Consider the following 21,769-nt stretch of genomic DNA (forward strand, 5'->3'; position numbering starts at 1 on the left):
GTGTGACGTCACAACATAGCAAGCAGCTGTACGTTAGTGCTACCGACCTTTTTAATTATTAACTAAATAAAATAAAATAAATAATTTATATTTAAAGTATAACAAATAACATAGTCGGCATCCTTATGGCATTTCAAGTTTCCCGGCTCAAGAGATGGAGGGAAAATGGAATTCCCCATAGGGAAAAGGGAAATTACAAGATGGCGGACTGCGACACTAGTGCTCCTTATGTTGACAGAGGATACTATTGACTAATTGATTAATACTAATACTAATTGATAGTCGTTAACAAATGCGCCTAAGAAGGGACTGTACAGCAAAGACCTTACTGTACAGTCTCACCACCTCGAACTTTTAAGTTGAAAATTTAATGGCATCAGTGCCCCATATATAAGTAATCTGACTTAATTTGGTCAAAATCGGTGTGGTAGTTCCGGAGATATAAGGTGATTTAGAGACCGACACTGAACACACACACACACACACACGTACATGAGAACATTCCAGAAAATTTCCATTCGGTTTATTGGGTTTCAAAACGTCCAAAACCGGTGAAAACCGCACGCGCCCAAATTAGATCGATTACACTCTCTCTTCTAGATCTATAACTCTGCTATAGCGCTATCCAGACGGAGAAGTAAAAAAGTTCATGTGGACGTATAGTAGTATATGTACATATACTAATACGTCTATTCCGCTTCCTTTTAATTCGATTGTCTGTCGTTTTGTCTCTTTTCAATAAAATTTGTACGTTAAGAATATATCGAAATATTTTAATAGATATTTATGTTCATATACAGGCTACATCTATAAAATAAATAATATTGATAATTTTACCTTTAATATTTCCAAACTGGCGGCCATTTAAATTCGATATTATAATTGTTATATCTCCGTACATATTAGTTTTATTAGATAAACTGTTAAGCCTTTTAATGTGAACAAAATGGCACATCTATTGTTGATGTCGGTTGATAAACGACTGATGTATATCTAAAATTGTGAAAGCGTATCGCAAAAATTATGTAACTGACAATTTTCGGCCTGTTTCACCTCCTTCCCTAATCGTATGAAAAATAATTAATAATCTTAATTAATAATTACAGTCGTGTATATTTTTCAAAAAAGAATATTCTAAAGTTTTTTCATTACAGGTATTTTTAATTAAATTATTTATCTTAATATAAATAAGCGTTTGTGTGAACCTTGTTAAATTTTTGCTAGTTGTAACAAATCGGTCTACCCCTTCCCGCCTTTATTAAAAATAAAAGTCGTTAAATTAAGGTATTATTCATTTTTTTATCATTGTTGAAGAAGTTAACTTTGTTATTTCCGGGAAAGATCAGCGTTGACGTGGTATTTTTATTATTTTATCTATTTATATTGAAATTCGACGTACACTGGAATCGATGTAAGTAACTGATTTATTTGTCATCGAACATCGATCGTTAACTTTTATGAATATAAATTAGGCCGGCAGACTGCGTTAATCGTGATCGGAATATTTAAACCGATTTGATTCCGCTTTCTCGATTCGTTTAACTGTACATTATGGCCCTTATTCATTATCGTATGAATATTCTGTATTGATGACGATCTATTTATGTATGTCGCATGTAAATTATTCATACGAATCCAAATACACCGCATGCTGTCCTCGTTACCATCGACTCTACGCATAAAATTATACCGATATATTTCGTTTACGTAGTTAAATTCCTATCGAACCTAGAAAAACCAGGATATTGAACTGTATATAACGAAAAGCGGTATCGTCTTGGCCTTTCATTTGGAGGTCCCGGGTTTGAACCCCGGTTTGACAAAGCATTTTTCATGCGCTACAAAATTTCATTTCTATGTCCCTCGCATAAGCGTCAAGCTTTTGTGGTGATATCATCAAGCCTTCATCCAAAAAAAAAAAAAATAATAATAAAAACAAGCTGACGGCACAGTTGTCGGACAAGTGTGGGTTATTTCTGATGCGCAGCTTGCACAAACAATTTAATTAAAAATATTTATAATTTTATTTTAATATAATATTACTCCGTTTATTTAATTCAATGATTCTAACTAAAGCGCGTGCGCATACAATATTTAATTCGCGCGGTTATGTTGGTACTAGTGACGAAGTCAAGTCGATAATGTAATTTCACTACTTGCATGGAAAGAATCTTGCTTGTACGGCAGATTGGTGTAGTCGCGAGGCTTAACGCATCATATACCGACCGACTGGGCGATCGAGTCCGAGACCCGCCCAGACCGAGTTACTTTTTTAAACTTTAAATATTATTATTTTATTTAATTTTACCGCTCACCTGTGACGTCACAACGTAACAGTAGTTGAGTTTTTTTTGGGAGTGGGGGTACGATTATGCAAAAAATTTATTTGTAAATATTGTTATTTTTTAATCGTTAATAAATGCGGCTAAGAAAAAGATGACTTTAATCAGGCGAAATGTGGAAATACTGAGGGTGACTGAGCTTTTGTTCTACAACTTGCCCTCTTTAAGTTGAAAATTTAATGGCATCGATGTACGTATCCGACAGTTTGATCAAAATCGATCCAGTATTTCTGGAGATATAAGTGATTTATAAGCCGATACCGAATACACACACGTACATATGAACATCCGGTTTTTTGGGTTCCTTATGTGTGAAAACGTCAGATCCGGTGAAAATCGCATATACCGAAATCGAACCGATTACAATACTTTTCCTTCTAATTTTATAGCGCTCTCTAGACGGGAAAGTAAAAATATTCCTTTTTCCCCGACGTATAGAATTTAAATAAATCTTTTCTTCTTATTGTTTTGGTATATTCTTCGGCGTAGCCTAATTTCAGTAGGAGACCTGACTGAGAAATCAGTACCTAATGCCTAACGAGTTTGTACAGTTATTTAGCATCCCGCGGCAGGGTTACTCGGTAAGTCGAGGAATGAAGCGGTTTCCCGTCAATTTGTTATACTTTCGCATGAAAGCCGTCCGCCAAATGGCAGCGATATTAATAATGACACGTTCAGTCTTTTACAGTAGGAATTAGCTGTTTGGTAAAATATCATTACGCTAACGTAAATTAAATTTCATATTTAGCGTATTGAGAAACGAAAATTTCACTGGCTCCTAAAATTTTTCCCAGAAGTAAAATTTTCAAGAATTTTGAAAAGGAGTAATCAGTATTTGTTAAAGAATTAGCATTATGGAGTACAAGAGGAACCGTTTAAAACTTTTTTGTGACAGTAATGTTGTTCACTATATATACGAGGTATATATTATATATACTAGTACATATTTAGGTTAGGTTAGGTTGGGTTTTTAAGCCATTTCTGAAAATGGCGTAAAGCTTTCATGCTACCTCGGGGGACATTGATGGATTGTATTTTGAACAAAATTAAAATAGGGTAAAGGATAGTTTAAGCGGTATCGTTTATTAGAAGTTGCTTCAAAATTGTCTAATTTCTCAGTTAAAAAATTATAACCATCTTATTGTCACCACGATCGGGAGGGGGGCACCACCTCACTACCACCTAGAAGTCCGAGATTTCGTTGATACCAGGTCGGTGGTCCGGTCGTGAAGGTCCAATCGCATGGCCACCTTGCTCCCCAGATTTGATTCCGTTAGATTTTTTTTTGTGGGGGTACTTTAAATATCGGGTTTATGTAACGCTTTTAAAAATGTAAAATGTAAAACGCCGTATATATATCCCAGCTTTGGTCTGATTTCCAACCCATCATACAAGGAAAATCGGGCCGACTTAACGAAGAAAACAATTGCTGCGATAAATAAACTTTTAAGCTTAAAAATAAAACCGCTGAACGAAACCCGTTGTTAAAATATCAGATTTTTTAAACTTTGATTTTCAAGATTGAAAATCCAAACGTATCAAAGTATTGATGTACCACGACATGAGAACTTTCTTTAAAAAAAAGGGTGTCTTTGGGACCTGACGTAAGAATTTAATATATTTTTTTGAATGTTTTATAATTTTTGATACTGATGTGTTTTTCAAGTTACGACTGAATTAAGAATGTTATATGAGGTAATTGTCGAGAAGTGGGTCAAACGGAACCCAATTTTTTTTCTTTTCTTTTTTTCCGCAAAAAAGAGTAAATTTTTGCGATAAAGATCTAATTCGGTCAAGGGGATCAACCGGGACCCAAAATTTTCTACGAATTTAAAAATGTTTTTTTGAATTATATTTTTAATACGCATAAATTATAAGGTAAAAAATTGATTTGATCGAGGGGTTCAATTCTGACTCGAATATTTCTCATTGAACATTTTGATATTTTTCGCAATTTTAATCCAAATATTACGTTATTAAGTCATTAATATTTAAAAACTAAGGCGTATTTAGAATAAAAATCTGTAAAGCCCAAAGCCCGAGAACGTAATCCAACCGTTTTCCGGTTTTCTTTTTGCAGTCCGCGTACCAAAGTCTACTTTTTCAAAACCGTCTTCGTTATGTGTATAAAAATGTGTTCAGAACAGAAAATTTAAATACTTTGAAAACATAAATTTTTTAAATACTTTGAACATAATTGTTCGAATCTGAGTTAAAAGGTTTTAACGAAGCGAGTCACCTGAGCGATTTCAACAGTTAAATGTATCTGTATATTTTGCTAAGGTTATTAATGACCTCGGTCGCGAACAATTCCCTCTCAGTCGCGCTCTCTCTTCTTTCTTTCTTTCTTTCTTCCGACTCCGGTAATAAGTACAGTTATAATTTCCGGATAAATCATACCTAAAATGCTTTTTTATATGCGTCATCGTCAAAAGAAAAAACTAGTCGTTTAATGTTAGACTACAAATTTATATACTAATTTGTATGGAACTGTTATACGCGATCCGTTTGTGTTTAACTTTTTTATTCTTTGTCTTCACTCGAAAGGAAAATGTATAATATTTTACCCTGAAAATATCTGTTTTATCTTTCGCATATCTTTCATATATCGCAGTCTTTACTATTTTTTTCTTCTTTTACTCATATATTTCTTCCCGTAATAAATGTAAAACAAATAGTTTCTTTACAGAATACGTTAATTTGATGTTTACACCGTCTCACAGAATCGTTTTTTTTTTGTGATTACGATGCGTTCAAGTTGATCGGAGTCGCTTCCACCGAGACTAATGTTGTTCGACGACCGGGTTGCTTGACATTCAAAAATTGCCTGCATTTCGGTCGGCTCGAGGTGCTAATATGCGACGATGTGTTTGGCTCGGTGAAAAATTTGGCAGAAAACTACTTCATTCCTCATTCTTATCGGTAAGGCTGGCACGAGATACTTGTTCTCTTACGAATAAGTTATCACTTTAAAGACAATTTTTTTTTTTACCGTGAAATCTACTATTTTTGACGTACTTTTTCTGATATATTTATACATTGCTTGAGGCCGGTCTGCTTTTTAAGAATGGTATTTCATAACTGTAATCCTCTTTTGTCTCCCGTTTCATTACTTATTGCTATCTTCGCCGGTGTCCTTGGTGGATTATTAAAGTTTTTACCTTTCATCCAGTGGATTTTGTGTTCGAATCTTTGCGAAGCGTGGCCTTTTTAATTAAAAATGGCGTGCTTCACACTTTTTATTGTTTGGAATCGTAGTCGGGTGATTAGCTTATAAATAGATACCGATTCCCGTTTAGATTTTATCGCATTTTATAACATTATTTGTGTAATCTATTATTAAACGATTAGTATTTCGGTTTGTAAAAATCGTTTTTTTATCTGTTTTAGGGGTCACAGCCCTTTATTGGATAATTCGATCCACGGAAACGTGAACAATCGAGGTGGAACCGGAAGAAGGCCTTTAGATTTGACCGCTTCGCTTAGACCGACTAAACCGGATCTCATTGAAACCACCGAAAACAAATCATCTAGAGAAAAGAGGTAACGAAATTTTTGACTTTTTTTTTTTTTTTTAATTTTCAGGATATATAAAAAAATGTATAATAAATTCCTTTTGATTTTAATTTTGATCGTTGAGAAAATGCACTTTACAGGGTTCTACTATCGTTCTTAGATTTTTATCTCGAACAGAAATGTAAATTAAAATATTTTAAACTACTAGTAGATTATTTAATAATTAAATCCTCTCTTTCCACGGTGTTCCTCGGATCAGAATTATTATCATTAACACCTTTCTTTATCCTGTTTATCCTCCGGTAACTACCGTTCAGATAATACTTCTGGAGAATGATATGTATGAGTGTAAATGAAGTATATTCTTGTACAGTCTCAGTTCAACCGTTCTTGAGATGTGTAGTTAATTGAAACCCAACCACTAAATAACACCGGTATCCACGATCTAGTATTCAAATCCGTGTACAAATAACTGGTTTTACTACAACTTGAACGCTGGAACTCTCGACTTCCAAATCAGCTGATCTGTGAAGACGTGTTCACCACTAGACCAACTCGGTGGGTTATTATCTTTGACATCGAAAGGAAACTTCTTTCGCTCAATATTTAAACTATTTCTTGTAAAAATTATATAAAATTTTATTTAACGAAAAGATTTTTTTTTCATAAATCCACGAATCGCATTTAAAATAAGCCAAATTTTTTTATCTAGATTAAGAACTAAACCTTTCAAGAGAAAATCGACTTAAATAACTTTTTCAGGGTTGGTCTTAAAAAACTCCTTCGTTATAAAAAAAGTAAATAAAAAGTATTTTTTTTTTTTTTTAATATTTAAATATGATTTTCAACAAGATTATTTTTTCTATTTTTTTTTTTTTTTTTGGATCTATAAAAACCTAAAAGGTGACACGGTGGTTACGGGTTACGGGTACTTTGATAACCTAATCTCAACTAATAATAAAAATATTTTCTGCCGTAGAATTAATTTTTAATGTTCGAATTATTTTAATGTTTTGAGCGTTTCTTTTTTAAAACTTTTCTGTTTGAAACGAGTAAAACGGAATTTATTCAGCATATGTAAGCCCTTTTTTGTCACCCTCCCAAAATACTTTCCATTGTTAAAATTTAATGGGCGCTGAAATTATGTAAAAATTAATCATCGTTAAAATATACTATTCCGTATCTATAGAGTGTTAATTTTTCCAATGTCGGATCGCATAAATTAGAAAAAAATACAAATAACTTTAGACGTGGAATTTTCTAAGGTTTTAAGCGCATTAAAAATATTCTGTCGGCATGTTTGAAAGACGTATTATTTTTCCAGTATGATGGCCAAATTTATATATATATATATATATATATATATATATATATAAAGGAAATCACAATTTTTTTTTTAAGTACAAGACATGATATTCTTGATATTCATTATTTTATATTTTCCCTAAAATGCAGTCGTTCAGGAGTACCACAAGTTATTTCTAGTTTTATCTGTCGACAATTTATATACATTAAGTTGAACCAAAGTCCATCGCGTTGTAATTTTTCTCTTTTATTGTTGTTTAAATGTAATCGTATTTTCATTATTTCGGCTAACTTTTAAAAACTGTAAACTTTTTTCGGCTTAGGAGTTTTATAAATTAGAGGCCCAAATTTTGTGATAATCTCATTATTTTATTGAATAACCTCAAAGAAAATGGATACGAACATCTGCTAAATAGTTTTTTCAATTTGTGAAAATAAATGTTATTACTTTAGACCGCACAAAAGTATCGGCAAATACTCTTTTATTATAGTTTGAAGTAAATAAGTAATGTTACTTTTAAAAAAATTAAAATTTATGAAAATAGATTCACACGCCACCTTTGAAAATCTGACATGTCTTACATATGAAGATATGTTGGACATACACCGTTATATATAGTTAAATATCATTGTATATAGGTGTGTGGAATATACTGAAGATATACGGAGGAAGTAGTGTTATAGAGGAAGAAGAGGAATTTAAGAGGATGAAAAGGGAGAAACAATAACTCAGATTTGAATATAAGAGAGCATTAAAACATTTGAATGGAAGAAAGGCTCCTGGAATAGACAGAATACCTGCAGAATTATTGCGCAGTGCAGGTGAGGAAGCGATAGATAAATTATACAAACTGGTATGTAATATTTACAAAAAAGGGGAAGTTCCATCAGACTTCAAAAAGAGTGTTGTAGTGATGATACCAAAGAAAGCAGGAGCAGATAAATGTGAAGAATACAGAACAATTAGCTTTACTATTCACGCATCAAAAATCTTAACTAGAATTCTAGACAGAAGAATTGAGAGGAGAGTGGAAGAAGTGTCAGGGGAAAGAAAAACAAACCAACTTACTTGACATTTATAGACCTAACAAAAGGCATTTGATAACGTAGACTGGAATAAAATGTTTAGCATTTAAAAAAAATTAGGGATCAAGTATCGAGTTAGAAGAACGATTGCTAACATTTACAGGAACCAAACAGCAACAGTAATAATTGAAGAACATAAGAAAGAAGCCGTAATAAAAAAGGGAGTCCGACAAAGATGTTCCCTATCCCCGTTATTTTTATCTTTACATAGAACTAGCGGTTAATAATGTTGAAGAACAATTTAGATCCGGAGTAACAGTACAAGGTGAAAAGATAAAGATGCTACGATTTGCTGATGATATAGTAATTCTAGCTTAGAGTAAAAAGGATTTAGAAGAAACAATGAACGGCATAGATGAAGTCCTACGCAAGAACTACCGCATGCAAATAAACAAGAACAAAACGAAAGTAATGAAATGTATTAAAAATAACAAAGATGGACCACTGAATATAATAATAGGAAGAGAAAAAATATTATGGAGGTAGAAGAATTTTGTTATTTGGGAAGTAGAATTACTAAAGATGGACAAAGCAGGAGCGATATAAAATGCCGAATTGCACAGGCGAAACGAGCCTTCAGTCAGAAATGTAATTTGTTTACATCAAAAATTAATTTAAATGTCAGGAAAAGATTTTTGAAAATATATGTTTGGAGTGTCGCTTTATATGGAAGTGAAACTTGAACGATCGGAGTACCTAAGAAGAAAAGATTAGAAGCTTTTGAAACGTGGTCTTATAGGAGAATGTTAAAAACCAGATGGGTGGATAAAGTGACAAATGAACAGGTGTTGCGGCACATAGATGAAGAAAGAAGCATTTGGAAAAATGTATTTAAGAGAAGAGACAGACTTATAAACCACATATTAAGGCATGTTGGAATAGTCGCTTTCATATTGGATGGACAGGTAGAAGGGAAAAATTGTGCAGCCAGTCAACGTTTGGAATATGTAAAACAAATTATTAGGGACGTAGGGTATACGGGGTATACCGAAATGAAACGACTCGCCCTAGACAGGGAATCTTGGAGAACCCACCGGGTTGGTCTAGTGGTTAACGCGTCTTCCCAAATTAGCTGATTTGGAAGTCGAGAGTTACAGCATTCAAGTCCTAGTAAAGCCAGTTATTTTTACATGGATTTGAATAATAGATCGTGGATACCGGTGTTCTTTGGTGGTTGGGTTTCAATTAACCACTCATCTCAGGTATGGTCGAACTGAGAATGTACAAGACTACACTTCATTTACACTCATACATATCATCCTCTGAAGAATTATCTAAACGGTAGTTACCGAAGGTTAAACATGAAAGAAAGAAGGGAATCTTGGAGAGCTGCTAAAACCAGTTAAATGACTGAAGACAAACAAAATATGAAGACGTGGTGAAACTCGAGAACGGTTGTGATCGGAGAAAACGTCTTACATTTATGTGTTGTACCTGAATGTGTTATAACAATTAGGGGTTTGCAGTCGCTTCTTTACCAGATCCTTGTGGTAGCACACTTAAAATAATGATCGCTGTAAAAAATAGAATTTGTTTTTTTAGTTCCGTCTGTTTATTTTCTTGTTTTAGCCATTAAAATTAAAAGAAAATAATATGATTCAAACAAGCTCTTCAGTTTCTCGTTTTTAACACTATAAAATATTTGTCCTCATTATCGCATAAAAGCAGTTTAAATAAAATTTGCATCGGACGCGTAATCATAAATTATGAATGAAATTTTTTATCATGAAAAATATATTTACGAGAGGACATTCTTACGTTTAATTTTTTTTTTAAATATCCTTCGCGTAATAAAATTTGTAAGAATTATATTTGTTGCACACGATCGTCAGCCGTATGTCGGTTGCTAGTTCTTAGTAAATCAGTTATACTGCCCTTATTTAACGAAAAGATATTGAAATACATTTGGATAAATAAAACTATGTTCTGTAGTAATATTAAACTTTAGCTTGATATCGACCTACTTATCACCTAACCCGAATTCATAAAAGTAATCTCGTAACCTGAAATGAAGATTTAAAATAATTGAAGCGATCTTATTCCGTATGTATAAAGTCCAACAACTGCGGGTTGTTTTTTATGCACAGCTTACACACACACACACACATACACATATAACTTAATTTATAATATTTATGATTTTATTTAAATACAATTTTTTTTCGTCTGTTAATTCAATGATTCTAACTGAAGCATACCGTATTTAATTCACGCCGGTATGGCGGTACTATCGATAACGGTCGGCGCTATCTAATCGCATGTAATTTCACTACTTACTTAGAGCAAATTTCGTTTGTACGGTCGGCTGACCGGTGTAGCCGCGAGTATTAACGCTCCAAGTACCAAGTCGACCGGGCGATCGAGTTCGAGACTGGGCCAGATCGAGTTTTTTTTTGCATTTTAAATATTCATTTATTTAATTCTATCGTTCACCTGACGTCACAACATAGCAGACGACTACAAGAGTATTTTTAAGGGCAGAGATTAGATTTTGCAAATATCGTTAATTTTTAATCGTTAACAAATGCGCGTAAGAAATATATTTTAATCAGGCGAAATCTGAAGATACAGAGTGACCTTGCTCTACTGCCTCAGCCCTTTGACCTTTTAAATTGAAAATGTAACGGAATGAGTGACCAATATGTAGAAGTAATTTGACCGAGTTTGGTCGAAATCGGGCCGGTAGTTCCGAGAACATTTATATCCGGAAAATTTCCATCCGGTTTTTTGGGTTCCTTACTTGTCAAAACGTGAAGATACGGTTAAAACCGCATATCTCCAAATTTGACCAATTACAATACTTTCCCTTCTGGAGCTTTAGTCTGCTACAGTGCTATCTAGACGGGAAAGTAGAAATGTAATTGTTCCCGATCGGCCGCCAAACGTTTTCACCTAATACCTAGTTCAATATTTTACGTAGTTTTTACTACCTTAAGATAGTAAGTATTATTGAGTTTTACGGTTGTAGAATATGGATCTCACGGCCTCCTCGTGGTGTATATTTTTTCTTCTTTATTAATTTCATACAACAGGAATATAGTGTAGAATATGGATTGCAAATGTTATTATCTTTTTGATCAATAATACGGTTTCTTACTTAAAGTCGGTTACAGTTCAATCGTTGCTACGAGATTCTTGCCGGTCGGTCGCTACGAGATTGATTTTTATTTATGTTTGCTCCGTTTCTTGCTAGATGAAATATGTAACCGCTCAATCTTTACTTCCATAAAAACACGATAAGTTTTATCGACTAATATTAATAAACTTATTTCAGAACATAAATTTTTAAAAAACTGAACAACTACGACTAAGTATAAAAAAAATTAAAATATGTGAAAAATGTAAAATATATTGAGATAGGTTATTTATTCATTAGGTTATTTAATTAATAATTCAGGTTATTTAATTCAAAAAAAGTGTTATAGTTATGATACCAAAGAAAGCAGGGGCAGATAAATGTGAAGAATACAGAACAATTAGTTTAACTAGTCATGCATCAAAAATCTTAACTAGAATTTTATACAGAAGAATTGAGAGGAGAGTGGAAGAAGTGTTAGGAGAAGACCAATTTGGTTTCAGGAAAAGTATAGGGACAAGGGAAGCAATTTTAGGCCTCAGATTAATAGTAGAAGGAAGATTAAAGAAAAACAAACCAACATACTTGGCATTTATAGACCTAGAAAAGGCTTTCGATAACGTAGACTGGAATAAAATGTTCAGCATTTTAAAAAAATTAGGGTTCAAATACAGAGATAGAAGAACAATTGCTAACATGTACAGGAACCAAACAGCAACAATAACAATTGAAGAACATAAGAAAGAAGCCCTAATAAGAAAGGGAGTCCGACAAGGATGTTCCCTATCGCCGTTACTTTTTAATCTTTACATGGAACTAGCAGTTAATGATGTTAAAGAACAATTTAGATTCGGAGTAACAGTACAAGGTGAAAAGATAAAGATGCTACGATTTGCTGATGATATAGTAATTCTAGCCGAGAGTAAAAAGGATTTAGAAGAAACAATGAACGGCATAGATGAAGTCCTACGCAAAAACTATGAAATGTAGTAGAAATAACAAAGATGGACCACTGAATGTGAAAATAGGAGGAGAAAAGATTATGGAGGTAGAAGAATTTTGTTATTTGGGAAGTAAAATTACTAAAGATGGACGAAGCAGGAGCGATATAAAATGCCGAATAGCACAAGCTAAACGAGCCTTCAGTAAGAAATATAATTTGTTTACATCAAAAATGAATTTAAATGTCAGGAAAAGATTTTTGAAAGTGTATGTTTGGAGTGTCGCTTTATATGGAAGTGAAACTTGGACAATCGGAGTATCTGAGAAGAAAAGATTGGAAGCTTTTGAAATGTGGTGCTATAGGAGAATGTTAAAAATCAGATGGGTGGATAAAGTGACAAATGAAGAGGTATTGCGGCAAATAGATGAAGAAAGTAGCATTTGGAAAAATATAGTTAAAAGAAGAAACAGACTTATAGGCCACATACTAAGGCATCCTGGAATAGTCGCTTTAATATTGGAAGGACAGGTAGAAGGGAAAAATTGTGTAGGCAGGCCACGTTTGGAGTATGTAAAACAAATTGTTGGGGATGTAGGATGTAGAGGGTATACTGAAATGAAACGACTAGCACTAGATAGGGAATCTTGGAGAGCTGCATCAAACCAGTCAAATGACTGAAGACAAAAAAAAAAAAAAAAAATTTAATAATAACTACTACAAAGTAATAAAAAGAACTGAAAGAAAAATTTTATTTTTTAAAATTTATATTTCGCCGAAAAACAGTTTTGACAATAGAATATTGATTGTACTGAGCCCTCGGGTGTGCGCTCTTGAAATGTCACTGAGCGTACTTTTTCAAATTTGGTAGAACATTGATTATAATGTGCAATACGACGACTCATTTTAGATTTTTATTAATGTAATAAAACTCAAATTTAAACATTAAATCCCGATATTTAGTCGCAAACAATTATAAAATTATTAACTCTATCAAACGTTATGTAACGCTAAGTATATCAATTTCGAATGCTAAGTATATCGAAGTTAGAATGTGACAAACACAAAAAATGAGATTTCTTATGAAATCTACATGTCCTATAAATTAATTAATTATTTACTGAACCGCGGTACACCAAATGTAATCTCACGGCCTGATGTGTTGATATTATGCGACAATCGGTCGGAAAACTACCGACTGATATCTTTATTGGTCCCTGTACTATCCAAAATAATAGAACGAGTTGTTAAAGAACGATTAATTAATCCTCTCTGCAAAAACAATTTTTTTTAGTAGGAGTCAGTTTGGATTCATAAAGAATAACTCTGAAACTGAAGAATGAAAATGCTGAATGCTATTTAAAGACTTATAGAGCAACAAATATAGGCAAAAAATTCCCAGTTTTCCTTTTAGGTATACAAAAGCCATTTGATACAGTTAATCGCAAAATCCTGTTAGCTAAAATGGAATGAATAGGGATTACGGGTGTCGCGTTAACCCGGTTTGGATCTTATCTTTCAAATCGTTTGCAGTGTGTCAGAAGGGGTGACAATTTAAGCGATCGGCTGCAGTATCAGGGTACTATCTTCTCCGTTGTTCTGTGTTTTCAATATTCATTAATGACTTATGTAATGAAAATTTCAGAGGGAAATGTCTCTTCTTCGCGGATGATACTGCCATGAAACATAGCTGCGATAAGTGTGAAGATATAAAAATACAGATGGAAGAGATTGGTTGTACAATAATAAATTAGTTAGTTATTAGCATGAGGAAATCTAATCGTGTTTATTTCCTGGATAGGGAAGAAGCGACCTTCTCTGTAAAATATCATAAACACTCTCGCTCGTGTAACAATATTCCTGTACGTGAATGTATTAGGTAACTAATTCCGCCGAATATTTAGGCCTAATTATAGATTCTGAATTAAGTCGTCAGCCATACATTTTGAAGTTAAGGAAAGAATTATTATTATACTCTTGTAAATTTTACGAGTTATCGCATTATTGCGATCGAAAATGGTAGATTTGTATATATAATGCGCTTATTAAATCTACACTTGAATTTGGACTCGAATTTTATGCAGGCGCTTTTAAATATGGAAATAGCACAGGAAAGAATAATTAGAATTATGGATTTCAAAAGCAGCTTCAACCCATCTGTTGAGGTTTTCAAAAAAATAAATATTTTACCCGTAAAGAATATATACGTATGCAAAATATTAAGAGTATTTTTCAGTAGATGTAAAGATCATTAAATAAATAATGTGTACGATACAAGAAGTACTGATATAGAAGATACACAATACCGGCTGTATTTAAAGAAAGGTTTCGAGAATCTTTGTCTGTGTAGGAATTAAAATTTATAACTTAGACAATAGTATAAAGCGCATAACTGTTGAAAATATCTTCAGTTAAGAGATGAAGAAACGGGTCGTCAGTATTCAGGACACTATTGAATAAAATTAACATAAAACGAGTATAATTAAAATAGTGTTCAAAATTTACAGTACGATCAATGTTTTGTACTGCTGTTGATGAATCGAATCGAATCGTACACCGCCTTTATATGTAACCTCCTGCCTTTTATGTAACGATTAGTAACATAAACCAGATCGATGCGACAAACTTTAGATTAATTATATTTAGATTAGGCTATATTTTAAGACTCATTTATGTATTATTACCTTTGGCAGTTGCTCTAGGTGTTTATTTGTATCTATTTGTAAAATTTATTGGAATAAATTTGAATTTGAACCCGATCGAGATGTCATGGCCGGTTAAAAAGGGCTGAAAGTTTGGCATAGCAGTAAGGTTTTTAACTAATTCTGCCTTTAGGTTATCGGTGTGCTCTCTCTGAATTCGTGTTAGTTCTTAGATTCCAAATCCCCCCTTGAACGACGTAAACTTTATAGACCTCTAAAAGAAGGGGAATTCAGTATAAAAATACGAATGTAAAAACTAAATTTACGATGGGAAAATACCGTAAACTGTATTAAATAAAAATAATTATACGTCGGTTATACGTACTTTATACGTTAATTTAATATAATGTAATAATATTAAGTATTTTTCCGTTAAAGGTATTTTATTACGAATAATAACAATATTTTTGCGTTTGTAAAATATTTTATAGTATTTCTTGTCATTTAATATTTTATTGCAGTAAAAGGTTTCATTACGACCGTTTAGTTTCGGGTAAGCCGACCGGTTTTTACTCTAGCAAATAACGCTAACGGATTTCTAATCCGGTACCCGAGTACGTGTCTTATTTCTTTTCGAAACGCGGAGACGTGGGGACAAACTTTGCAATATTGTATTTATTCGTCAAATTTTAGAATGTCATCTGACTTACAGGGTGAATCGGTTTGCCAAAGAGACTTTTATTAAAAAAGAAAACAAATCGAATTGTGGGCAGAGAACGTGACGATTCACTCGATGTCCTGGATTTTTATTATTTTATCTGTATTACAGAGGATACAAAAAAAAGTTGTATAAATTTCCGTACGTACGTATGTCGGTCGACCTGTTAATATTTAATTAATATCTCTACACATATTCTTGGAACGCTGCTAAAAAAAAATAAAAACGGATATTTAACGGGAATTTATGGCATTAAATTTGGGACCAAATTAAAATTGGTTGATTAGTTTTCCTCATTTTGAAATTCTTTTTACTTTTTGTATGACGTTCGTAGAAAATTGAGCTTTAATTCATTTGAGTTTTTTAAAACGCATACATCGTGTTCGGGCTATGATAACGCCAAAGCGTTTTTCGCCCAAAAAAAAAAAATGATTAAAATACTTAATAACCTATTTAAAACTCCAAAGTCTTAATCTGTCGAATTTAGGGGTGAGCGACATGCAATGACAAATCAGACCAACGATGCCCCTTTGTCATCGGAGAAAGAAGTATCATCATATATATATATAGTGAGAGAGAGAGAGGGGGAGAGAGAGAGAGAGTGTGTGTGTGTGTGTGTGTGTGTGTGTGTGTGTGTGTTTCACGAGGAAACCGACATACTTACAGGAATATTTCAGTCATCAAAATAACGAAAATAGTTCATATAAACATAGGCCTGGAAACGCTTCGTTAGCGATACGGTTAGCGAAAGATTTCGCTCGAAATTCAGCTCCTCGGGTGAAATTAGGCCGTACTGAAATATTTTTAGGACGTTAATTGAGGAGCGAAATTAATGGTTTTCTACTTGAACAATTGAATAACATAACTTCCAGAACTGTATCTTCAGTCGTTTTCATGATATCCGAAGTAAAACTGAAAATTTATTGTCTAAAAACCGTCCTTTAGGTTTGCAATACAATAACTTTGTTGAATGACTAATAAATGCTAAACTTTATAAGCAAAACTTACACGGAATTTAATGCTGTAAATAGTGATGTAAATAAGTATAATAAAAATCAAACAAACGTTTTAAAAAAACAAATTTTACCGAAGAAACAAAACAAAAAATTAAATGACTTGCACAAAAATAATGATTGTATTTAATTTTGTTGTATTTGTTGTATTTTGTTGTATTTAATTTTGTTGTATTTTTTTAAATTTAATTTTCATCCCTTACAGAAACTGTTCAAAATTATCTATCCTTGATAATTTATGCAAAATCTAGTGCGATGTATAACATCAGAGGAAGCTTTTCTAATGGCATCAGGGTCGTTACAAAAGCTTTTAAAATTCGTTCATAATTCTTCTTTGAAATTAAATTTTTCTGCGTAAACACGTTCCTTTAAGTGACCCCCCAAAGATAATACTCCAAGGAATTTAAATCGGGAGACCTACGAGGGCAGTTGGCCTATCTCGACCGATCCATCTGCTCGGAAAATTAAGTTTAAATGCTAACGTCTTGTGAATGAGTGTAAAGATTAGTGTAGAAATGAGAACTTAAGGAAAAACTTGATCTTTGACCCCGGGGCATCAGAGAGGTCGGGAGGCTAGACCAACACTCATACATATGTACATATACACACATGCTCACAGTTCGCAGTTCATTTAATTCACAGTTCAAACCCAGCTCTCAGGGATAGAGGTTCACAGTTCACAGTGCATTTTGTTCACAGTCCATTTAGTTCAATTCAATAAGAGTAGTGTGTAAATAGGTATATGGCATCACTTTCAATTGCCATCTTAGCCACCATGATGAGAATCATATGATATAATCATATGTCGGGGTTGTTGGCTTCCGCATGTTGTTTGACGCAGACTGAAATACCTCCGCGGATGCCTGTTTCTAGGAACACGTAGATGTCTGTGATCAACTCGAGTGTGATATTCATTTTGTACATTACATAAAACGAGAAACCGGGTAGGGTGAAGTAATACGCGCAGTCTAGACCATACTCCCTAAGGCATAGCGATCTGAAATTTTCGAAAGCGTCAGTCTGGAGCAACACGTCACATTGAGGTAAAGATCGATATATTGGCCTACTGTGTTTTTCTTGAAATGGTTCCACACTTTTTTCGCATTATCATAGTCCTCTTCAGATATACCCGGTCCCGTTAGACTGCTGTAGAATTTCTCTGTCGGAGGAAGAGAGATCTCCTATAGCGTTTCCCACGATTGTACTCGTATGCGTAGACGTCTTTTCTGGTCTTTCGGTTGAATAACTGGAAAAATATGATGAAAATTCTTGAATTGAAGTATAGGTTTAGAGACATTATCCAGCAATTCGGGGAGAACCCTGGCAGGAAAGTTACCGCTGCTCCTATCCATGTGTTCTGTTATCTTTCTCGCGCAGTCTTTGTCGTTTTAGTAGTATGTGAAACATCTCTTACAAATCTTAATTATGTTCCTGTTTGTCTGCTGGGATCGATTCAATGTTTCAAAATCGGATATGAAACAGAAACGATGGCGGTCATCGTTGACTAGCAGCAAAAGCGAAATGCTTATGTTTTTCAGCAGAAAATACCTTGATGAGAACGATGTTTTCGTTCTTATCTACCGAGAAAACATTCACGGGGAAACCCCGTCGTTCATTTTTTCGAATTTATAGACATCACTCAATGGTGTTAAGAAATTGGGTTTGGTTAGGTTCAGTTAGGGTGACTTTACCGAACCCACCGGGTTGGTCTAGTAGTGAACGCGTCTTCCCAAATCAGCTGATTTGGAAGTCGAGAGTTCCAGCGTCCAAGTCCTAGTAAAGCCAGTTATTTTTAGTGGTGCTCGTAAAATCAGTAAGTGGTGCTCGTAACACGAGCACCACTTACAGCCCTGAAGACGTCAAACCGATAATTCACCTTATTCCAAACTCTCGTGAACACATCTGCAGGAATCGTTTCCGAGGTTGCTGTTACAGGTGTCGACCGACTAATTTTTTTCTTGGTATACGATGTCTTACGTAATCCGAAGAGAAGAAATATATCGACATCAAATCGGAATTTCGCAGTGGCCGAGCGATGGGAACTTCTCTGCCAACCCGTTCTTCCGAGAACTTGTCGTTGAGCGCAGTCCGGTGAATTTCTGCACGATGCGGAGGGGTTCCACCTTGTTAAAAAATTAGGCCCTTCATATTTTCAATCTGCGGTAACGTAAAGTTCTCTTGCACGCCCGAGTACTCTACGCACAAAACAGTCGGCTCGTGAGGAGTCAGATGCCCCCCAAAAATTCCATTATGCATGATCCACACCAGATATTCACTTTCCGACAGTTTCGGACTAGTCCCACCGATTCGTGCGGATTTTTTGGGCTCTATATTCGACAATTATGACGATTTACGACTCCATGAACGTGAATGCTTGCTTCATCAGAAATTAAAATGCGCTACAGGTAGTTTCCGCCAACAGAAATGCTGTCTAATGCGGTCTTTACTAATTGAACTATTTGTGCCTTATCGTTAGGTTTAGTTTCGTGGAGTAGCTACGGTTTTCGATTGCAAACAACATAGTGTGCACAGCTTTTAGGAATGTTTAGTCGAAGACTAACATTACGAACTGACCCTCGAAAAGACACCGAGTTCTTTCTGCATTTTCGTCGCTTGTTATACATCTACACCGCGCGTGTGTCCTTCAAAACGCTTCCGGGTTCCAAAAACGGCTTTTATCAATCGGAAAATCTGTACGATAGATGTGCATATAATTTCTTTGCACTAAAGTCACTGATTTTGTTTCTACGAACCGGTACATGCCCTACACGCTTTCCGTTGTTGCGACGCCACGGTACCGAAGCCCGGGATCATAAGAGCTTGCCCTGTGGAACATTCTAACGCAGCTGCTATCTGACGGAGAATGTGTAAACTAATACTTAATTGTCACTTCAAGATTAAGCGTAAAAGACTATCGATCGAGTAATGCAAAATAAAACTTATATTCTTTGGTGAAACTACGAGTATAGGATACATTTTGCCGTTATTTACTCACTGTGGGCGTCAAAAATTCTGTTACGAGCTAAAAGTCAACTTAAATTTAAAAAAAACCGGCATAAGAATTTTAAACAATAATTACTTTATTATTTTTTTTAAAATTGGTAAAATCAATTATAAAATTCTCGTACAAATAAAAAACGATCAGAGAAACGAATTTAATTAATGATTTTAGAAATAAATTTTTTACAAGCTTTTTTAAAGATTCTGTCGATATTTTACTAGGTAAACTGTCGCGATTTATTCCTTTACAAGGAAACATTTTAATTAAATTCTCCGCTTTAATATAAAACATGCTTAATGATAAGCATAAAATTAATAAAAAGTGAAATCCGGTACAGCCTTAATCACTTCTCTAAAAACAATTAAGATCTTCTCACGCAAAGAAATATTTGGGTCTAATTCGGTGCTTAACAGTTTAAGCCGATTAAGCAAAATCTAAATGGCAATTATTTTCGGTACGACCACTTATCGGATTGGGACTGAAATTTAAAAAAGGTTGGGAAACTTACGGTAACGAATATTTTTTCGAATTTCTAAAGTTATTGGCAATCCGTTTAGGAAATACAACAAAAATTGTAAAACAATTAAACAAATTATACCTTCATAGAAAACAGCTCATATAATACTACAAGTAATTCAAAAAATCTTTTAAATAGCGGTAAATACTGCAACCGCTAGTTCGTTAACGTTTAAAATTTAAAGGGCAAAAATGTCACACATAGAAATGTTTGAACCAAATTTCAAGTTTTAATGCCCAGTTTTAAGTCCGACGATATTTTTCAGGCCGATATACACATGTGTACCAACGTACGTTTAACCTTTCGGAATTTTCCATGTGATTTTGTGTTTGGACTAAGGGAATGTGTTGTAATATCGACATTTTCATAAACCTTTACGCCCAAAATTTTAGCCGAATATCATACTTTCTCTTACAGCTACTGCAGCAAGTACATAGCTATTGCCCGTGGGGGGGGGGGGAAATACGTGGTGCGACAATAAAGTAATGAGACTGATGTGAAAAAAAATGTTGCTTACCGTTTTAGTCATGTTTAGTGTTGTCTCCTTCAAAGTAGTTTCCCTCTCATTGCACACACTTATTCCAGCGCTTCTGCTATTGATGGTAACATTTCTGGAACTCATCTTCTGTAATATCCTCCAAGACACTCGTCACAGCTTTTTGGACATCTTGTGTTGTTTCAAAATGAGGTGTCCCTTGACCGCCATTTTGACTCTTGGAAATAGAAAAAAGTCGCACGGAGCGATATATGGTGAATAAGGTGGCTGTGGTAGTACTGAAATTTGTTTTGAGGTTAAAAATTGCTATACTGACAGAGCAGTATGGGATGGCGCATTATCGTGATGTAGAATCCAATTATCAGCAATGTTGGCACGGACACGAAGAACTCGTTTACGAAGTCTTTCTAAAATTTCTTTGTAGAAATATTGTTAACTGTTTGTCCAGGAGGCACCCACTCTTTATGAACAATTCCCTTGGAATCGAAGAAGCACACAAGCATGCGTTTCACTTTTGACTTTGACATGCGAGCTTTTTTTGATCTGGGTGATCCCTTTGAGCACCATTGCGAACTTTGGCGTTTTGTCTCTGGATCGTATTGAAAAAACCAACCTTCATCACCAGTGATAAAACGGCTCAACAAATCTAGATTGATTTCCGTTTGCTCTAACAGATCGACTGCCACATTTTTCCGTGTTTCTCGCTGTTGTGTGAGATTTTTTGGAACCATTTTTGCACAAATCTTTCTCGTACCAAGATCTTCAGTTAATATTAGACGAACCGTTTCTCGATCGATGTTGAGTTCTTCTGCAATCATTTTCACGTATAATCTTCGATCAGATCGTACGATTTCACGCACCCTGGTCAAGTTGACATATGTCCGTGAGGTTGATGGTCGTCCACTGCGGACTTCATCTTCAACATTTGTTCTGCCTTCACTAAAAATTTTATGCCAGCGAAAAACTTGAACTCTTGACATAATCTCCTCTCCAAAAGCCTTCTGAAGCTTACCGTAAGTTGTCGTCGCGTTTTCACCCGATTTAACGCAAAAAGAAATGGCATACCGTTGCGCAATATTTTGCGGTTTCATTTCTGTGACGAGAGACACACACACGT

At 34.3% G+C, this 21,769-nt stretch overlaps 1 protein-coding gene across 1 annotated transcript in view; it reads left to right on the forward strand.

Moving 5' to 3' along the window:
- LOC142332136 (protein Fe65 homolog) overlaps nt 1-21,769 on the forward strand; it is a 211,097-nt gene that overhangs the window by 104,186 nt on the left and 85,142 nt on the right. The window contains exon 4 of the mRNA XM_075378391.1: nt 5,733-5,885. Coding sequence (XP_075234506.1) covers nt 5,733-5,885 — 153 coding nt within the window. The remainder of the gene's footprint in view (nt 1-5,732; nt 5,886-21,769) is intronic.

The sequence above is a fragment of the Lycorma delicatula genome, chromosome 11 (genome assembly GCF_047948215.1).
Source record: "Lycorma delicatula isolate Av1 chromosome 11, ASM4794821v1, whole genome shotgun sequence".
NCBI lineage: Eukaryota > Metazoa > Arthropoda > Insecta > Hemiptera > Fulgoridae > Lycorma > Lycorma delicatula.